The following is a 17758-nucleotide window of genomic DNA, read 5'->3' on the forward strand; positions in this document are numbered from 1 at the left end:
CTTGAGGGAAGTCCAGTTTGCTTCTCATGTGACACAGATGGGCTGCGTCAAAGTTAAGGGAAGAAATTAGAATCACTTCCCAGTTCAATTGAGAATGAAAATGTTTGTCCATCTCTGCTGTAAAACCACTCAATAAGCGGAAGAATCTTTGATATGAGCACAACTTACCACATCTTCAGCCTTTGATCCACATTTGTGGGAGTGTTTTCACCCTTGTTCCAGTTTCAGTTCAACTGCTGACTGGTCCTGGGAGACTCGGCTAGATCGAATATGCTCTGACACTGGTGAGGAGACCACGATTGCTGATGGCTGACTCACTGCATATTTGGAAATGGATGGCATTAAAATAAAGACAAAGTAGCGCTACATATGAAAGACAGTAAATACAAGTTATTTTTTTAACACGCGTATAAATATATGATTTTTCAGTGTCAAAGGGTGACCATAATCTCAGGGGAAAAAAGTGTGTGAGAGAAACAGATCAAAAGGTCATTTAAGTTTGGGGTCATTTTTGTTTATAAACAAACTCATTTGAACTGTAAATATTGTGTAAAACATGCTGTATAAGGAATTTTTTTAAATGTTGAAACAGGGATAATAATGGCTTAAATTGTATTTTAAAGTCATTACATACAAATACATCCACAAAACAAGCGTAAATCACATCAGAAACATGCAACTGTCGAAACACACACACACACACCAAAAAAAAATCACGATTCGATGACGTCACAAGGGCTCTGACCAAAACTGTCAAACGTTAGTGTCCGCGAAACGAACTTTAAGGTGCATTGAAAACTCTGCAGCTTTTAGTTTAAATTTGTGTAACTTTATTGAAACGTCTACAAAAATAGACACATAGAACTAGAAGAGCATGGAAGGCAGCAAGCGTTCTAGAGCGAGTTACAGGAATCGTTCAGGAAAAATCACAATTCTTTAAAAATATGTACAGCTTCAAGGTCAGGAGGACAAGTACAGTATGTGTATAAAAACGTTGGACGACAGTGTATCAGAAATGATGCGACTATTTTGCATCACTTGAAATGTCACAATCCAAGGCTTTGACTCGTCAAAGAGGGTTAAATGGCGTTCAAAAGTGAACTCGAGAGTCGTGACTCGGACATGCATGGAGGGTTTAAAGTGCAGGTGAGCTCGGAATTCTTTCGGGGTACCGGCAGGTCCCATCCTCCACCTCAAGGGGGCAGCAAAGTCTTTTTTCTAAACATAGGAAGCGTCATGTTCAGCCGCCTGTCCTCTTCTGTGCATTTTGTCAAGTCTGTCTGCGCAAGTTCAGACGCTCGACGCATCATGTCACCACCAGGTGTCGCCCGTTGGCGTTACTGGTTGGTCACGCGCTCCAATAGAAGCGTGTCTCTAGTGGAGACGGGGCAGAAGTAGCTTCTGTGGGTTCTGTTTGTGGAGCTAAAGTAAGAAGCTCTGGTGCACGTTGTATGACTCCAAGTTCTTAATACACAAGAGAGTCCCGTGAAAATCTCAATTTAAGACCAACGATGATCAATACAAGTCTGAGGCTACTGTGGGAGGAGTACATGAAAGAAAACTGCCTGACGAGAGAGCAACCTGCTAGTCTCTCTGGAGGTTTACAGCCATTTTTGATGGACTTTGAAGACTTGAAAATGTGTAGCTTTCATACACAGGTGAGTGTGTATGGGCAGATCCATCACCTGCATGAACCACGCAGATCAATCTAAGGAGGCTTCTAGAACTAAAGGGTCCAGGCCCCAGCTCCGTCAGTACCGTGAGCGACAGTCACACCAGGAAAGTCTCTATGCAGCGAGCCCCACCACCAAGATCCAGCTCAGACTAGCTCAAGCGTCGGGGTCTGACATGGAAATGAACCGAACCAGCGGCGTCTCAGCCCCGTCCTTCTCGCCAGTAGAAAATACAAAGACCAGAAACCCGTTCTCCGTCCTTCCCCGCCCAAGCGTTGTCCTCACACCATGTTCATGGCGTCCTCCGTGAGGAAGGAGTGGATGTAGCCGAAGGACGGCCGGAGCTTGCAGTCTCGGTTCCAGCAGCTCAGCATGAGCTCGTAGAGACCCTGAGGACACACAGCCGGCCGGTTCAGGTACACCTGCGGAGGAGGAGCCAGCTGTGAGCCCAGGTGCAAAGACTCATGTTCTCCTGCAGGTAGTTTCACGGCTGCTTCAGGACTGAAATGAAGCCTGGAAAACTACCTGTCTGCCCTGGTCTCTGAAGAACTCTCCAGCGTTGTCGATGACCTGCTCGTCCGTCAGATTGGAGTACGGCTGCTCCTGACAGACGCTCAGCATCTCCCACAGAGTCACGCCGAACGCCCACACGTCACTCGCCGTGGTGAACTTGCCCTGCCGTCACACAACCACGTCACCATCACTGACATACAGGGGCTCCATCAAAACAAGGTTGAGAAGGCAATCGATGCCACAGCTCCATCACACTGGTTCTGCTCTATCACATCGCACTGATGCAGAAAGGTAACAGACAGAAAGTCACTATGTAACTAGATGGTTCTTATCATGTTATTAGTAACTGGGTTGAACGATTTTTTTATTTTCAAATACTCATTGGATGAGAATATCATTAACAATTGATTTCATTCAATCATTGACACTTATTTTTCCACGTTTTCCATTTTACAGTTAAACTACAATAATGACTAAGACACATTAGGATACAAAAGATAAAATTCTGAAAATACAAATAATGTCTGTTTTGTCTTGTGCAAAGATTGAAGATGTAAAAAAATATATAAAATGGTAAAATAAAGTTTATCTGCTTTGGATTACCTGGGTTTATTTCGGTTTTATGGCTGTATATTTGTAAAAAAAAACATGCAATAGGTACTATAGAGTGCTTTTGTCCCTTTTCTCAATACAAATTACATTTTCAATGCCAGGCTTGTCGACATCACAGTGAGTTTTCAACTGGATCCTTCAACTTAATAACATGGTAAGAACTCTAAACTCTGCTTATAAGTAAAGTGAAATTATAAACAACAAATAAACAAAACTTTCACTCCTGGACTTGTATCATCAGCTTTTCTTCCAGTTAGTCTGGGTAGGACTGAGCAGCCTGGTGGTCTCTCTCTGTGAGACTCACTGGAATGACCCGCCTTTTAAGTCAAAATTTACAGTTTAAAAGTTAACAGTGTAAACAGACGGCTTGTCAAGGGCTAAAGGTTTATCTTATGTTGGGATCATGAGCTGCTGACGCAGTGAAAGCTGAGACTTCCTCTACAGTCTGAGTGGAGACGGAAGCGGTCAGAAGGTTCTCACCATCAGGATACACTCCCAGGCCATCCAGCGGATGGGCAGCACGGCCCGGCCCTGGATCCTGTAGTAATCTCCAGCGTACAGGTTCCTGCTCATCCCGAAGTCTGCGATCTTGATGTGGCGCTCGCCGCTGGGATCTCCCCCGCTGTCGCCCAGCTCTCCTCCCACCAGGCAGTTCCGCGTGGCCAGGTCTCGGTGAACAAAGTTGAGCGAGGACAGGAACTTCATTCCTGATGCGATCTGGCTCGCCATGGAGATCAGAGCCGGGTAGCTGCGGGTTGAAACACCACACCGTCAGTCAACAGAACCAGGAGGTCCAGGCAGTCTGGAGCTTCGGCTACCTGACGGTGGGGGAATTATGTGAAGGTCCGGTCTTGTCCAGAAGCACCCGCTGGGACAGGTACTGGTTCAGGTCTCCACACTCCATGTACTCGGTCACCATGCAGAGTGGGTCGCTGCTCACACACACACCCAGCAGACGGATGATGTTCGGGTCCTTCAGCCGAGACAGAATCTTCACTTCCTTCAGGAAGTCGTTCCTGGAGGGGGCGACAGAGAGCTCTCATGATGCTGCCATATAATATCGTTTACTGTAGACCTTACAGAAACTAACCTGGCGTTCTTGGACGCATCCGGGCGCAGTATCTTCACCGCTACCAGCAGAGGGCGTCCTTTCCTCACATTAAAGGGGAACTCCAGGCTTGGCAGGTCCTGAGGGTTTTCTATTTCACACAGGTGCACCTTTCCAGCAACAGAGCACAGACGTCAAAACCAAAACCCCTCAAGCCCGCTCACGTATTGCGACCTTATGTGACCTCACCTCTCCAAACTGACCCTCTCCCAGCTTCTCCTTGAACACGAGGAAGTGCCTGGGCAGCTCGGGGAGGGGGGAGGCGTCGGCCCCGGGGCTGGTGGACGCCAAGGCGGGGACGGCATAGGTGTTGTTACCGCTGACGCCCTGCAAGCTCACGATGTCGGCCTCGGCATAGTGAGGGACGCTCGGAGGGAGTGGGGGGGACACGGGCGGGGACAGGTTAGGATAAGGCGGTGACCCGGGGTATGGAGGGGGTTCCTCGTGCGCTCCCTTCTCCAGTTCCAGCTCCATCGCTGGGGAGGGGGAGCACAGGATCCATTTCAGAGCGACAAACACAGAAGAGTCGGCTAACTAGCCTGTCACCCAGCAGGAAGTGAAGAAGTGTGGAATCATAAGGCGGTTTTGGATTTGGAGTGTCGATAAGCATCTGAGAGACGGATTATCCAGCTGCGCAGAATCAATCCAGATCTCTCTTTCACTTTAACATCAATTCTAACATGAACAGACTTTCTCCTTACCCTTCTGGAATCACATGAATAAAAGAAGTGGGCACTTTTGAACCCATTGCAGGAAGTCGGAAAAAAAATCTAACCTTCCCAAACTTATGACTTGTCCCTCTTCAGTTTAGTCACTGAATCTAGAAGCTTTGCCCAAGTTGCCTTAAGTTGGGGCACTTTTGGTCCACTTCACTAATACAAGAATTAAATAAATAAATAAAAAAGAATGATTTTCCAGTTTGCTTCTTTCTAAACTGAGATCTGGATCAGCCCTGGCGCAGAGGAGGAGCTTCATGATTCCACAGTGAACATGCAGCAACACGTGGAGAAGATGAATGACACAGACGGTCGTGAGAAAGAAGAGGAAGACTCATGCAACCTCTTCCTCACATCTGGTTTGGTTTACAGGAGCAGACGGTCGCACCACTGCTGCTCCTGTAAGGGGTTGTTAGTAGTACGACTCCCTTCGGTCTCCATCGTCTTACCATGAGGCACATTGAGGCTCTTTTCTTGAGCCTTGGAGGTGCCGGCGCCTCCTAGAGGCCTGGTGGCTTTTCTGTGATCTGACAGGAGCAGGTGATAGGCCGGGTTGTTTAGCAGCAAGGCTGAACACGCACACACACACAACCACACACCAGACCGGGCAGGGCAGGACACACGCAGGCAGGCACCGTAATATAGGTCACATAAACAAAACAAAAACACAAAAGTGCAGGACTCAGTTAGCATTATATAAAAGACAGAGGGGCTCAGGGGGAGGGGACTGGTGCAGGGAGGACAAAACAAAAGAGAACACATTAAAGCGAGCCATGAAATGAGTCGGTTATTTCAAACTGAGCATGCCAACCTCCGAACGACCAACACAACCAGGTTTCTCCCTAAAAAAAACCAACCTCTTTGTACATCTTCCACTCAGGATTCGACTACAGCCCTCCCCATGTGGTTCCTACACCAGAGGCCACGTTTTCTTCCCCCCCGCTGCTTGTTTATTGATGCGACCCGCAAACCGCTTTTGGAAGCAAATATGATGCAATGTGTGTAAACTTGAGTCATCAAAGTCAGTCCACATGAAAGAGCTCCACGTCGCCTGTGTGTCGACTGTGCATCAGTCCACATCAGCGCACGACAGATTGTATATTCCCGCATGTCAGCATGTTCTGCATCACCATGCTTCTGATTTACGTCTCGCTTCTTATGTCGGTTAGAGCTGGTGAGAGGCAGACGGGACGGGGTTCCGTCATATGAAACATGTCGGGCTCTGTGAACCATGCATCTCATTTAACTGCTACTTAAACAATTTGATGGTACAATGACCGTCTGAGGAGCCTCAGTTGTCACAGCAGCGGAACTTATTTGGAGTTTAATGTAAACTAGCAAGCGACATTCTTAACTGAGAATGTCCCCTAAACCAGTGATTCTTGACCATGAAGCCGGGGCCCATGTTTGGACCGCGAGCGCCTTCTAGACGGCTGCTAAAAGCTTTTTAGTTTTACGTATGGTGGTAGTCGTGAGTCACTGAATTGACTTGACAGCTGCAAATCTGTGATAGTTACCAACTGTGGAGAAGTTCTTGAAAAGAAAAAATGATAAAGAAAGTGATGCCGTGCCCAACAGTAAAAGCTGTTCATGAAAGCAACTGTTGAAGCAGTTTTGAAAATTCCAATCCCACGATTCTAGAAGTATAATTCCTATTGACAATTTTGGTGTTCTGTTTGGACTATTTGACTATTATTACTGGGAACTTAGTGAACACGTTATGCTGTCATTACTTTCACGGATTGTTTCTCATTGCTGGTTTGTTACATCGGCAAGGGAAAAAAAAACCTGGGCTTGCGTCTCCGGTACGTATAAACACCACAGCACTGCTCAGTCATTTAACACAGGAAGCAAGGGTACACACAAGACAAGCTGAACTCACCGGAACTGTCTCTGTAGTCCCGGGGCCGCAGCAGAGCGCTGGGCTCCTGGTACTCCCCCTCGCCTTCCCGCTCGTGGTCGTCGGGGAAAGTGTGGATCCTCTGGTATCGGCTGGAGTAGCTGTGCGTGTTGTTGATGACCACGTTGTCCGTGGGGACGGAGAGATGGACGCGCAGCTCGTCGTTGGACAAACTTCCCTGAGCCTGGAGGAGGGGACACTTGTCAACACCGACATGTTCAGATTTTTTATTGATATTGTTCATTGCTTGAAGGCAGAATCAGGTCGGATGTTTTCATTGTTACATGGGACATCAACAAAAGAAATGGTGGAGAATCCTCATCTTAAAGAAGAGAAGTGAGCAACAAAGCTTGAAACTATTTGCATTCACCCGAACAGAAGGAGAACAATAGACTCCTCACCTTCCCCAGGATCTTCTTCCAGTACTGCCTCCACAGAATCACGGCGATGATGGCCAGCAGCAGCAGGATGATGCCCACCAGGCAGCCAATCAGAATGGCCGTGTTGCTGCTGTCATCCTTGGCTACAGGAAGTCCCGCCCTTGGCGACACAGCAGCAAATTCTGAACCTGAGAGAGAAACACGAATCCTTCAGGAGTCTGACGTGACCAACATTTCACATGAAAGAGGCAGCGTGTCAGCGAGACGGCCAGCAGGCTTATTAAACTGTGAACGGCAAGTCGGGGCGCTCTGAGGTCAGGGCGACGGATTCGGTTTCATCAGGATCATCTCTGATGGGGACTGTCTGCTGCAGCCTGGAGGACAGAATGTGAAGATCGTGTAGCTGCACAACAATCCATCACTCAACAGTCATCTGATCCTGCTTGAGGGTCCACGGCAGCGTGTCATTTGTAAGAGGGATAAAAGACTTCGGTAAGTATAGTTTGGGCTGAATGTGGCTCGTAAAGATCCCCATAAAACCTCCCACAGGACTGACTGACAAGACAAATTCATCACTTAAGATGAACATAAGGAACATGCTGATGTTTGAGAAGCGCTAGGGTTCCAGAGTTTCATCTCACGCTTCTTCAGTCTGCACATGATTTCACAATCGGCCATTACATGTTGACCTCCTGTTTCATACAGTAGACCACCAGGAGAAGATGGCACGGAGGTCCAACCTCAGCACCCACGCTGCTCTACCCTCCAACCTGATATACTCCACGTGCTTCGGGCTCCTCCAGGAGGCCACCTAAAATAACTAAATAGTTTCAAGCAATGACACTGCAATGATGTCAAGAAGCACTCGGACAGAGGAACATTCCTGAGCAGCGTCAGTTTAGCCTCCTGGCGTTCCATTGTGTATTCCAAGTTGTTTTCAAGAGAGTTATAGCACTTCAGTAGCAATTCTTCTGAGCAACATTCATCTGCTAAAGCAGCACCAGAAAAAGGTTCCAGTTGTACGAGTGAAAAATATTAATACTGTTTTGTTATGTAGAACAGATCCAATTCCACGAATCTGCACAGCGAGAACCCAGGGAGCCGTGTTGTTGTCACGCATAAACATAATGTATAAGAGTATTTTTCCTGCAGCTGTATATCTCCCACACCAGGGGAGATAGAGAGAGGGAGAGAACGCAGCGCCAAATCCTGCCCAGTAATCCCCTCTTCTATTATACTTCATACTCTGCCGAGCACCACGACAGTTTTAAGACGCTGGAGAAGAGCCAAGAGCGGATGGAGCGACTCTCCCTCCCACAGCCTGCTCTCAGCTGGTGTTTTTAACTCTCACCTGACGGCGTCCAGTTACCGGTGGTGTGCGCCCCGGAGCCCGTGGTGGAGAGGGAGGCTGGAGGAGAGCGAGGGATGGTCGAGGAGGAAAGTGGGGATGGAGAGAAAAATGACTCATGAAATGTGGCACAGTAATGAGCTGCTCTGTTCACAGACATGCCAGTCTTCACTGTGGAAGGATGAGTCTCCACGACCAGGCTGAAAACCTCCACTAATTTCTTATTTTGGAGACGTGGATCTCAGAGAATTTAAATCTCCTTTTAATCGCCTGACTCATTGTGTTGGATTAGTGCCCTCATTTCTGCTTGTTCCCTCTGAACAATTATAATTGTTATCAGTTGTGCTGACTAAGACTGTAAAGAAAAATCACATGACCCCAAAGCCAGCAGTTTCAAATTCCCTAATGGTCTGATAAGGTTTTCAATCTTCCAGTCGCTGCTTCTCTCTAGAGTTGTTTACCTTTGTGACCTGCTCTGGCTTTGGTTCCTGCCCATTACACCTAAATGACAACTGAAAGTTAAGAAATAAATAGAGCTACATTTAAACAAATATTTAAAAGTTTTTTTAATTTTCCGTTTTTCTCCCACTCTAAAAGGGGCTACACAAACCCATACCAGATGAGTTATGATCTTGACAACAACATTAGTATAATTTATGAAGTATAGTTTAGATAGATAAATAGATATCCCTTATTTGGATCTAGTTTCCTATGTTTTTAGTGTGCATTTACGTCAAAATCACTCCAGATTTTCACTGCTTTTTTGCCTTCTTTCTTCTGGATAATTTTGATTCTCATTTCACAGTAGGTCAAAATTTTCATCAGGCATCTTTTGATAGTATGTCGGTGCATGACTGATGGCTGAAGAGAATGAAAAACAGAAGCAAGTGATGGGAGATGGTGAGGACAAGGATGAGACGGAAAGAAAGGACTCACCAGGAGGAATGGCGGAGGAGTTGGAGGAGCTCGACGTGGGAGAGGAAGAAGTGTTGTGAGCGAGAACAGAAGTCGTGGTGGGTGCCAACGGCAGATTCGGTGGCAATGAATTAGGCTGCAGGACACCATCTTCAAAAGGCTCTGTAGAAGATGAGGATGTAAAATAAGATTCTAAAGAAGCCAAACTGATACTGTTTCCTACCGGAGACGAAGGAGATCTCGCTGAGGAGCAGCCAGCGGTCGGTGAAGTAGAACTTGCAGAGGAGAATCTGAGCGACTCGGCCACCCAGCGGTAGCGTGATGGTGCGGGACGACGGGTCCTTCAGGTCCTCCAGAGGGACCAGCAGGATGAGCGGAGGGCTGGACCACGGATGCAGGAGGATTGGCTTAAACATGCACTCCACTTTGTTGAAAACCCGAACCCCGAGGGTGTGCCGGTTGTTGCTGTGCACCTACAGACAGGAAGGGAAGAAGTATGAAGGGGGATTGGTGGAAAACACCTGGATGATTTTGGACAAGCGAGGAGCTTGCAGATTAATTTACCGTGTAGAGGAAGAAGGGGATTCAATTACTAAACAAAATTAAAGAGACATTCTCATCCTGTTTGGCTTTAATTGCTTTGGCACGAGGCGGTGCTCACGAGAGAGAAGAACCAAATGAACCACAGAAGAAAAAATTGCCCGGTAAAGAGCGCCGTTTTGTAGGCAGGACAGATGCTGCCGAGAAATGAGGATGAAAAAGCAGCCACAATATCCATTTTAATAAAATTAGTGCAGCTGCGCTCAGACTCAGCCAGTTAATAGACAATCTTAAAATAAAAACCTCCGAGAGCTCACTCGCAGAAACCAACAGGACAACAACATAAATGACATCTGATTAGTATTATCAATAACAATCCCACTTCCTTAATACGTTGTAGATGAGCTTCAGTCACAGCTCCATTATGAGAGCGGTTGCTTGCTGATTTGCATGGCTCCCGGACATCAAGACCTTAAATCCCGCTGAGACTGACACGGTTCATCATTTCACTGGGATCCACTGTACAACACAACATCCTCCACTGGTCTCAGCTTTGGTCACATGAACACACATTTCATCAACACTGTGGCACAGTAGATCATGTGGGATTCAGTCAGGGTTCAGGGTAAGTTGGACCTTAGTGTGACTGGTTGAGGAAATATGAGTGTAACGGTTAAAGGGGCTTTTACACCATGGATTTTGTCTCGAGATGAGGTCTGCAGTTTCTGCCTGGAGAGTGGCTAAAGCCGGGGAGGGAAATGAAATTTCCTCTAGGGCCACATTATATACTACGACTGTTGTGAGGGGCCGACAGAAGAACAGAAGCGAACTAGACATACATTTAACTTCAATTTTGTTACTAAAATACAATAAACAAGAAGAACATTTTGAAAAAGAGTAATTATGGCACAATATTGTTTGCCTATACATTTGTGAATATTGTCTTACTACACTGAAGGTCTTTAAAGCAGCGAGTATGTAATATATTTTAATTTTTTTGTTAATGATTCAATATAACTTAATAGCTTTGGGGGAAGAAAAACAGACGGGAAAATGTGGGGAAAAGGTAGTAATGAAGATATAATATAATACTATAGATCAGATGTCAGGGCCATTGCGGACGGATGGAGTTGAATGTTTAGGTCCAATTGAGACTTATAGGATTTGTTTCCACCAAATGTAATAGTCGGGGACAAAAGACTTAAGATGCCAGCCATGACAGAGACACAAAAGCAGTCAAGGAAATGAATGGAAATAAAGGCAAAGCCATGATACTATTGAACTCTTCCTCCTCTTTCACCTCAGGTTCTTAAACTTTATTGGCTCATAAATTCATCAGCAGAATTTACTTTCCACCTGCTTTGATTTGGATTTATTTTTATTACCATTTTATCTTTGCTAATCCTCCCATTAACATGAAGTCATTACTTATTTGACGTGATTGTCGCTGAGAGACGGGAGGATGAAGGCGATTATTTTTCCTCTGAACAAGGAGAAGTGAAGCGGAGCCGCTCTGGCAGGTTTACGACCAACCTCACACCAACTCCGGGACGGGCCGGCATAATCAGATCCACATGTTAACACACACACACACACACACACGTACAGATGCAGGAAGAACAGCTGCCCCAGATGCTGAGTTGACATGAAACTGACTCTTTCTGGACGGCACCGATGTTGCTAATGGAGGTGGTGTTCCAATAAGTCAACAGAAAGGAGGTAACTCGCTACTCCATCGGGGAATATGGCTTCGCTGACATGCACGGAGCATAAAACCTCTTTCATTAAACTTTACCTGCTTCATCACAATCACCGATTTAGTCCCGCCTGAAATATTTCCAGTGAAAACCTACAGAGGAACATCACAGTGTGTGACCACTCTGACGTGTCAAAGGTCGACAGGAAATCCAGGTTAGAAGTGACAAAAGGCCAAATAACACATTTCCCTCTGGGAGAGTAATTAGTCGCAGGTTAAGTACGCGTGGTCCGCAGAGACACGTCCAGAAAGACTTGGGTTCAGGTTCCCACTCTTATTTACCTGACCTGTGTGTGTGACATATCCGCTCCGCTGCAGGAGCGTAACACTGAAAGTCAGCTGAGTTTAGAGAGAGAGGGCCACGGGGGGAAAAGGCAGGAAAACTGGATAAGCAGAAGAAAAACACAAGGCAGACCAGTGGGGTTTTAAAAGGCAAAGAAAAGACGGGAAAAAAAGGTGGCATGCCATCAAACAATGCCTGTAGAGCTTCAGGTTTTATTGGAACAGCCGGGCTTACACGCTGTGGCTGTAAGACTTTCTTAACGTGAAACAGCATCCAGATAATTTGACAGTAAAGACAGAAAGAGATGTTGAAAATTTCGCAGCACTGTCAAAACCCCAAAAACCTTGATAGTCTTTCAACATCTTGGGACACTTCAATCGGCAACAGTGTCAGTCGTAGATCTCCACTTGTTGGAGCTGGAGAAGCAGTAGCTGCTGTAGTTGTGGCGGCGTGAGTTGTTGGCTGTGGTACTGTTTTGAGAGTTGATTTGGGGCTGACAGTTCAATAAGAACTTTGATAACAAAAACAAATATGAGCTCAAATCTCAAAGCTGTTTGAACAAAAATTGCAGAACAACCTTTTTTTGTTTTCAGTTACTGAACTAATCGCTACGGAGACTGACAATCCACCTGCAATCCTGACCCAAACAAAAGCCACACACAAAAACCTCAACAAACTCAGTGGAGATGAAGCCAGCGGTGACAGGAGCACAAACAACACGGCACATTAAAACTAATGAAATGGCTGCAAAGCCATTCTGCTTCAAATGACGCCTTGTGTTTCGTTGGGATCTAATTCTGAGCCGATAGGAATCCCTCCAAGTTCTTAAGAATCTTTACTAGACACAACAATAAAGGCAGATCCTAATGTGCACACTAAATCATAAGTGCAAGCTAATACAGTCACTTCAGTGAGCACCTCGCTGCTTTCATTTAAAGACTATTACTTTCATAACCACCTCACTTTATTCTCTCAGCCAGAATGCACCCATTCTGGTTATTCAATATCAACAACCTTTATGATCTTTTCACCATTTAACTTCAAGTCATCAAGGACTAACAGGAGCTGGATGACCATCACACACATGCTCTTGTCTCTCTTTAAACCACAGTGGAGCAGAGTGAGAGGGGAATAAAAAACTCTGGAATCATTTCAGACAAAGCGAAGGACGAGAATCTGGTACTGATGAGTGAGGGTTGTTATCCATTCACTCTGATATGTGGCTGAACTTGACTCAACATTGGCTATTTTAAGATTCTGCAGCAGGAGAGCAGTTCTTGATAACCTTGTGTTTAGCTAAAGTCCCAGCGGAGCTGGACATCACATTATTAATAGCAAGAGGGGGAATTTTCGGCAAGCTGGATCTTGAGGTTTCAGAAGTGAAATGCATTCATGTCTTCAATAAACGTGGTCACCAACCTGCATTTTGTGGAACACACGTGGCTTCTCAAACTGGAACTCGATGTCCACGCTGCCTTGTCCAAGAACGTCTCTGTTCCAACCGAGGTAGTCGTACCCCGGCCACACTCGAAGCTCCTTGGTTTCCAGAAAGTCGTCTCCCCCGAGGACGCCGTCGCACAGCTGGCCCAGGCCCCCGAACTGCACCCTGGAAACAAACGCACACCCAACTCAAATTTTCTGAAAAATAAAAAGAACTGTTTCTGCTGCTAATGGTCGACGTGAGCATTCCAGCTTTGATTTCTTAAAACTGTTCAATATTTTTTAGAACGGCATCATTATTTTTGGATTACAAAACGCAGTCGCCTTCCATAACAATTCATCTGTGGTCTTTCCTGGGGAATACTATTCTCATTTCTGAGCATTTTATTCAAAAGCAACACACAAATGAGCCAGGCTGCTACACACACTCACGTCACACACCTCAACAAACCCAGTTCTACAAAACAAGGTCACCAAATGAGTCCAACAACAACACACACATCTGCTACCAATTATTCTGGATCACATCAAAAGTGTTACCTCACTAGGCAAAGCATATCAGGCCCGAGAGCCACACGACCCATCCACGTGCGGACCCCATCTACGGCTCCCCGCTCTCACACAACAGCACTTTGCCAAGACATCAGTGGACAGGAAACAGGCCTGAAAATGTCCACTCCCCAACGATTACTCTGCGCCACAGAGTTTGGATGAAACTTCAATGCTAACAGATGTTGTTTGTAAATCATGTCAGGCTGTTTACTGTTTACTCTTGAAACTATGTAGAACAGCCACTGGATGTGATAACAGACATCTTGCTTCACAAGTCGCTGAGTGAGTTACCTCTGTTCTGTGCTTCCATCGTAGGTGGAGTCGTTCAGGTACACGGGCATGCCGGACAGGTTCATGACGTGACCCAGTGGAGCTGTGTAGGCTTTCAGACCGTCTGAGAGATACAGAGAAGGACAAGCGTTTGAAGTGTGTGAAAACAAATTATACCTACATGTATAGCGATGATCACTTCACCTGTAACATTTGTACAGTCACAATGTTCACAGGGCAGCACTGGAATATATGAGGAAGGATCAAAACTTCACCCATTCATTTTCTTTGACAGTATGACAGACAGTATGTGGATGGATATAAAGACTGACATTGCAACAAATGAACGGATTTGCACCACTACGACTAAGGTAATGGTAAGAACAAAACAAAACAAAACCGAAACATGGCCGCACACATCTAAAAATCAACCCAAAATGATTCAAAACCAAAGACAATGCAATGATCTGCCGGGAAGACAATGTTGACCACATTCGTATCCGAGTGGCCACACAATACGTGTTTGTGCCGGGTGTGTCAGAAACATGTCAGAAAACATGCAACGTTCCCAGGCTTGAAACATCCATTTAAATAAAAGCAAGGCTGATACCAATAATGCCAAACCACGATACAATGTGGACTTTTAAAAATACCAGATTTCATCAGCACAGTCACATGAAAGTTGATTTATTCTAGTGACACTTTCTACTTTCAAACAGAGATCGGTGTGTGGGCTGTATTAGTGAGAATCTTATCGAGTGAAAGGTGATAGAAATCCAGAACATCACAAAACTGAACAAGGGACAACACATTACCCAGATTAATCTACACATTTGCCTGTTGTTCAGTCCATAACACATATTGGAAATTCCAAATTGTCCTGCGACTGCGCGGCGCCCCCCTGAATAAAGAGCAGCATCACATTCACTCAGTTAATGTTTAACAGTTCCCAGTGCTGTGGGAGGAAATGCTTTTTAACTGTAAAGTCAGAGAAACAGTACACAGCTCTGGCCGCTGTCGCCTCAGCGAGCATTAACCGCTGAAACACAGGCCTTTGCACACACAGGGGTGACATCAGCCCGCTGCTCTGTTAAGCATTACAAAGAATAGGTGACTTTAAAACTGAGTCCAAAGGAGGGCAACTCCAGTCTGCATGACGGTGTGTTTCTGTACTGCCCACATTTACATGCACTGAAAACAATGAGTAAGATGATTGGCAGTCAGGTCTGTTGACACCAGAAGACTATTCACACACATGAATTATTTGTCTCTGCTGTACATCTATTGTTTTTTTATACATTTAGCTAGTTTTAATGGGGGCAGTCTATGAGATTGTCTGACCGCCTGCTTGCTTCATTTCTTGGCACTACATGATTTAGTTCACAGAGGCTGGGCAGTAATAAATAAATGATCAAACGTATGAGCAGTCTCATACGTTTGAGCCTTAACCAATAAACACTGTGATCGGAGCTGGACCTTTTGTGCTGGAACTTATAGCTTCCTATAAATTTTATTCAAGGCGTCTCAAAAAGAGATATATTATTATCATATCTTGTAAAGCCCACCCAGTGAAACATATACACAGTGATATTTTGCCGCCAGCTAACATAACTGAGTCATATTAGAATATATTTTTTCAAAGACATTTCCCCTGAAGAAAAAAGTCCAGGAACTTCTCGCCTCGACGACAGCTCTGATTTACTGATGGAGTCTGAGGGAAGAGGCCAGAGAGGAGGTCAGCCAACAATAAATACTGAGTTAGTCGGCTTAGTGCTGCGGGGAATATGGAGAGCTGCATCATTCATCACCGCTTGGACACTCTGATGTGGACAAACCGCACTAGGACTGGGATTTTAATGCGGTAGATCAAACCTTCACATCAGCTGATGGCCAAAGCTTCACTTGATGGCTCGAGGCAGATTCTAAAATGAACACATTTGACTGAAAGGGATCTAGATTTAACAGAGCGGTTGGAAGTTAGCGAGGTGGGAGATGAAGCACGTTTCTTTTCCTACATAAATGAGTATGAATATTAATCCAAGCATCATTAGCATCTGCAAATAAGATCTGATTTATCAGTATTACCAGTCATGGAGAGCTCTATGAAACTCCATGGCATGTGAGTAATGAGCACAAACATGGACAACTTGTCTCTCAGAAATGAATGCGATCGAAAAATGAATCCAAACATGTTCTCTACGTATTTCTCAATTACTCTAAAATTGATTTTTATCCTAAAAGTTCAACTTTTTCCAGCATAGACTTAGTTGCCACTTTAAAAAGTGAGAGGATGCACTCAGTCAGAGACCAATTTATTTCAGAACCTGTAATGTTTTCATGTCATAGAAATGTACGTCATTTGATATTAGAAATTATAGGTTTGATATTTAATTGAAGGTTTATATATTCTAATGTTCAACGTATAAAAATATCAATATAATAGGTGCTAGAATGACTGAAGTTGTTAGTGACTATTTTCTGATACCAGTTTTTCCTTAACTGTTCAGCACTATGGGATGGTGAGGTCTTACCCAATAGACTCCACCTATCTACAAAAAGTGGAAACATCATTTCAAATTGTGGAGGAAATTCATGATCAAATTATGTCACGAGTGTCATAGGGTGGTCTGTAAAACTGTGGGACGGAATGACTAATGACTAAAAAAAAATCCATTCTACCCTGATCAGAAGGAGAACCATGCCATCAGACTTAGAAGCTGGGCCTCTTCCAGATGATAAGATCCTTAAAAAGTGAAGGATTTAATTTACTATGGCATCACAACACAGCACAAATAACACTTGTGATCCCTTTAAATGCATGTTGATGCATTTTTACGCAAAAAGATCCACAGTGACGTGTTGCATGCAGAGAGGCGCCTGAGAAACAAATTGAAATGACTTCTTAAAGGCATCCAGCATTGGACAATAGCCACAAAACGTGGTGCTCTTGCCTGTATTGATGTATAATGGCAGCTCCATTATATGAACCGGGGCCATGATTAAGAGGGACAGCCAGGGGCATTTGTATTGTGCCGCTCAAGGCGAAATTCTTGGACCGGCGCAAGACGGACAAAAGCGAAAGCATTTGCCAAGAATGTTTTCATTAATCAAGAACAAAAGTCAGAGGTTCGAAGATGATCAGATACCGTCATAGTTCCGACCGTAAACGATGCCAACTAGCGATCCGGCGGTGTTATTCCTATGACCTGCCGGGCAGCACATAAGAAACCAAAGTCTTTGGGTTCCAGGGGGAGTATGGTTGCAAAGCTGAAACTTAAAGGAATTGACGGAAGGGCACCACCAGGAGTGGAGCCTGCCAGATTGATGGCTCTTCATCACAATATGTGTATGCTGCTAGTTACGATATCACCGCATTTAAAGCACCAAAACATTTACGCCAACACACTCACCGTCCCAGAGGCAGCCATACAGTTCCACCCGAAGGCAAACGCTCATAACTCTGTCAGCCAGTGGATAGAAACGTATCATGCGGGCCACGATGGGAGGGCCCAGGTCTTTGAGCACCACATCATAGGTGTTCTCGTTTCCTGTCACCACCTATAGAAAGAGACACATCAATCACCATCTTCTTCTCTTTGCTGGAAAGTTGAGAATGACTTTCACTCAGGGCATATTGCTCTGACTCTTTTCATCTTTTATGAGCTCACACTCACTGCAACATTTGCATAACATGTGAAGTACATTGATAATCTCAAGAATGAGTCAATGGACCGTTTCTAAAACAAACTTAC

At 45.1% G+C, this 17758-nt stretch overlaps 1 protein-coding gene across 4 annotated transcripts in view; it reads right to left on the reverse strand.

Moving 5' to 3' along the window:
• Positions 1–655: 655 nt before the first annotated feature.
• Positions 656–17758, reverse strand: part of ddr1 (discoidin domain receptor tyrosine kinase 1) — a 44248-nt gene continuing 27145 nt past the window's right edge. The window contains exons 6-20 of one of the 4 annotated variants that reach the window (XM_053880947.1): positions 17417–17564; positions 14028–14130; positions 13164–13350; positions 9389–9638; positions 9187–9327; positions 8254–8310; positions 6924–7090; positions 6505–6706; positions 5072–5191; positions 4096–4382; positions 3889–4016; positions 3617–3814; positions 3279–3546; positions 2199–2348; positions 656–2095 (exon numbers count right to left, since the gene is read on the reverse strand). In XM_053880947.1, the coding sequence (XP_053736922.1) occupies positions 1955–2095; positions 2199–2348; positions 3279–3546; positions 3617–3814; positions 3889–4016; positions 4096–4382; positions 5072–5191; positions 6505–6706; positions 6924–7090; positions 8254–8310; positions 9187–9327; positions 9389–9638; positions 13164–13350; positions 14028–14130; positions 17417–17564 (2547 nt within the window). In that variant the 3' untranslated portion in view covers positions 656–1954. The remainder of the gene's footprint in view (positions 2096–2198; positions 2349–3278; positions 3547–3616; positions 3815–3888; positions 4017–4095; positions 4383–5071; positions 5192–6504; positions 6707–6923; positions 7091–8253; positions 8311–9186; positions 9328–9388; positions 9639–13163; positions 13351–14027; positions 14131–17416; positions 17565–17758) is intronic. The other 3 variants (XM_053880948.1, XM_053880949.1, XM_053880950.1) reach the window with 3 other exon arrangements.

Source organism: Synchiropus splendidus, chromosome 12 (assembly GCF_027744825.2).
Source record: "Synchiropus splendidus isolate RoL2022-P1 chromosome 12, RoL_Sspl_1.0, whole genome shotgun sequence".
In the NCBI taxonomy this organism is placed as follows: domain Eukaryota; kingdom Metazoa; phylum Chordata; class Actinopteri; order Syngnathiformes; family Callionymidae; genus Synchiropus; species Synchiropus splendidus.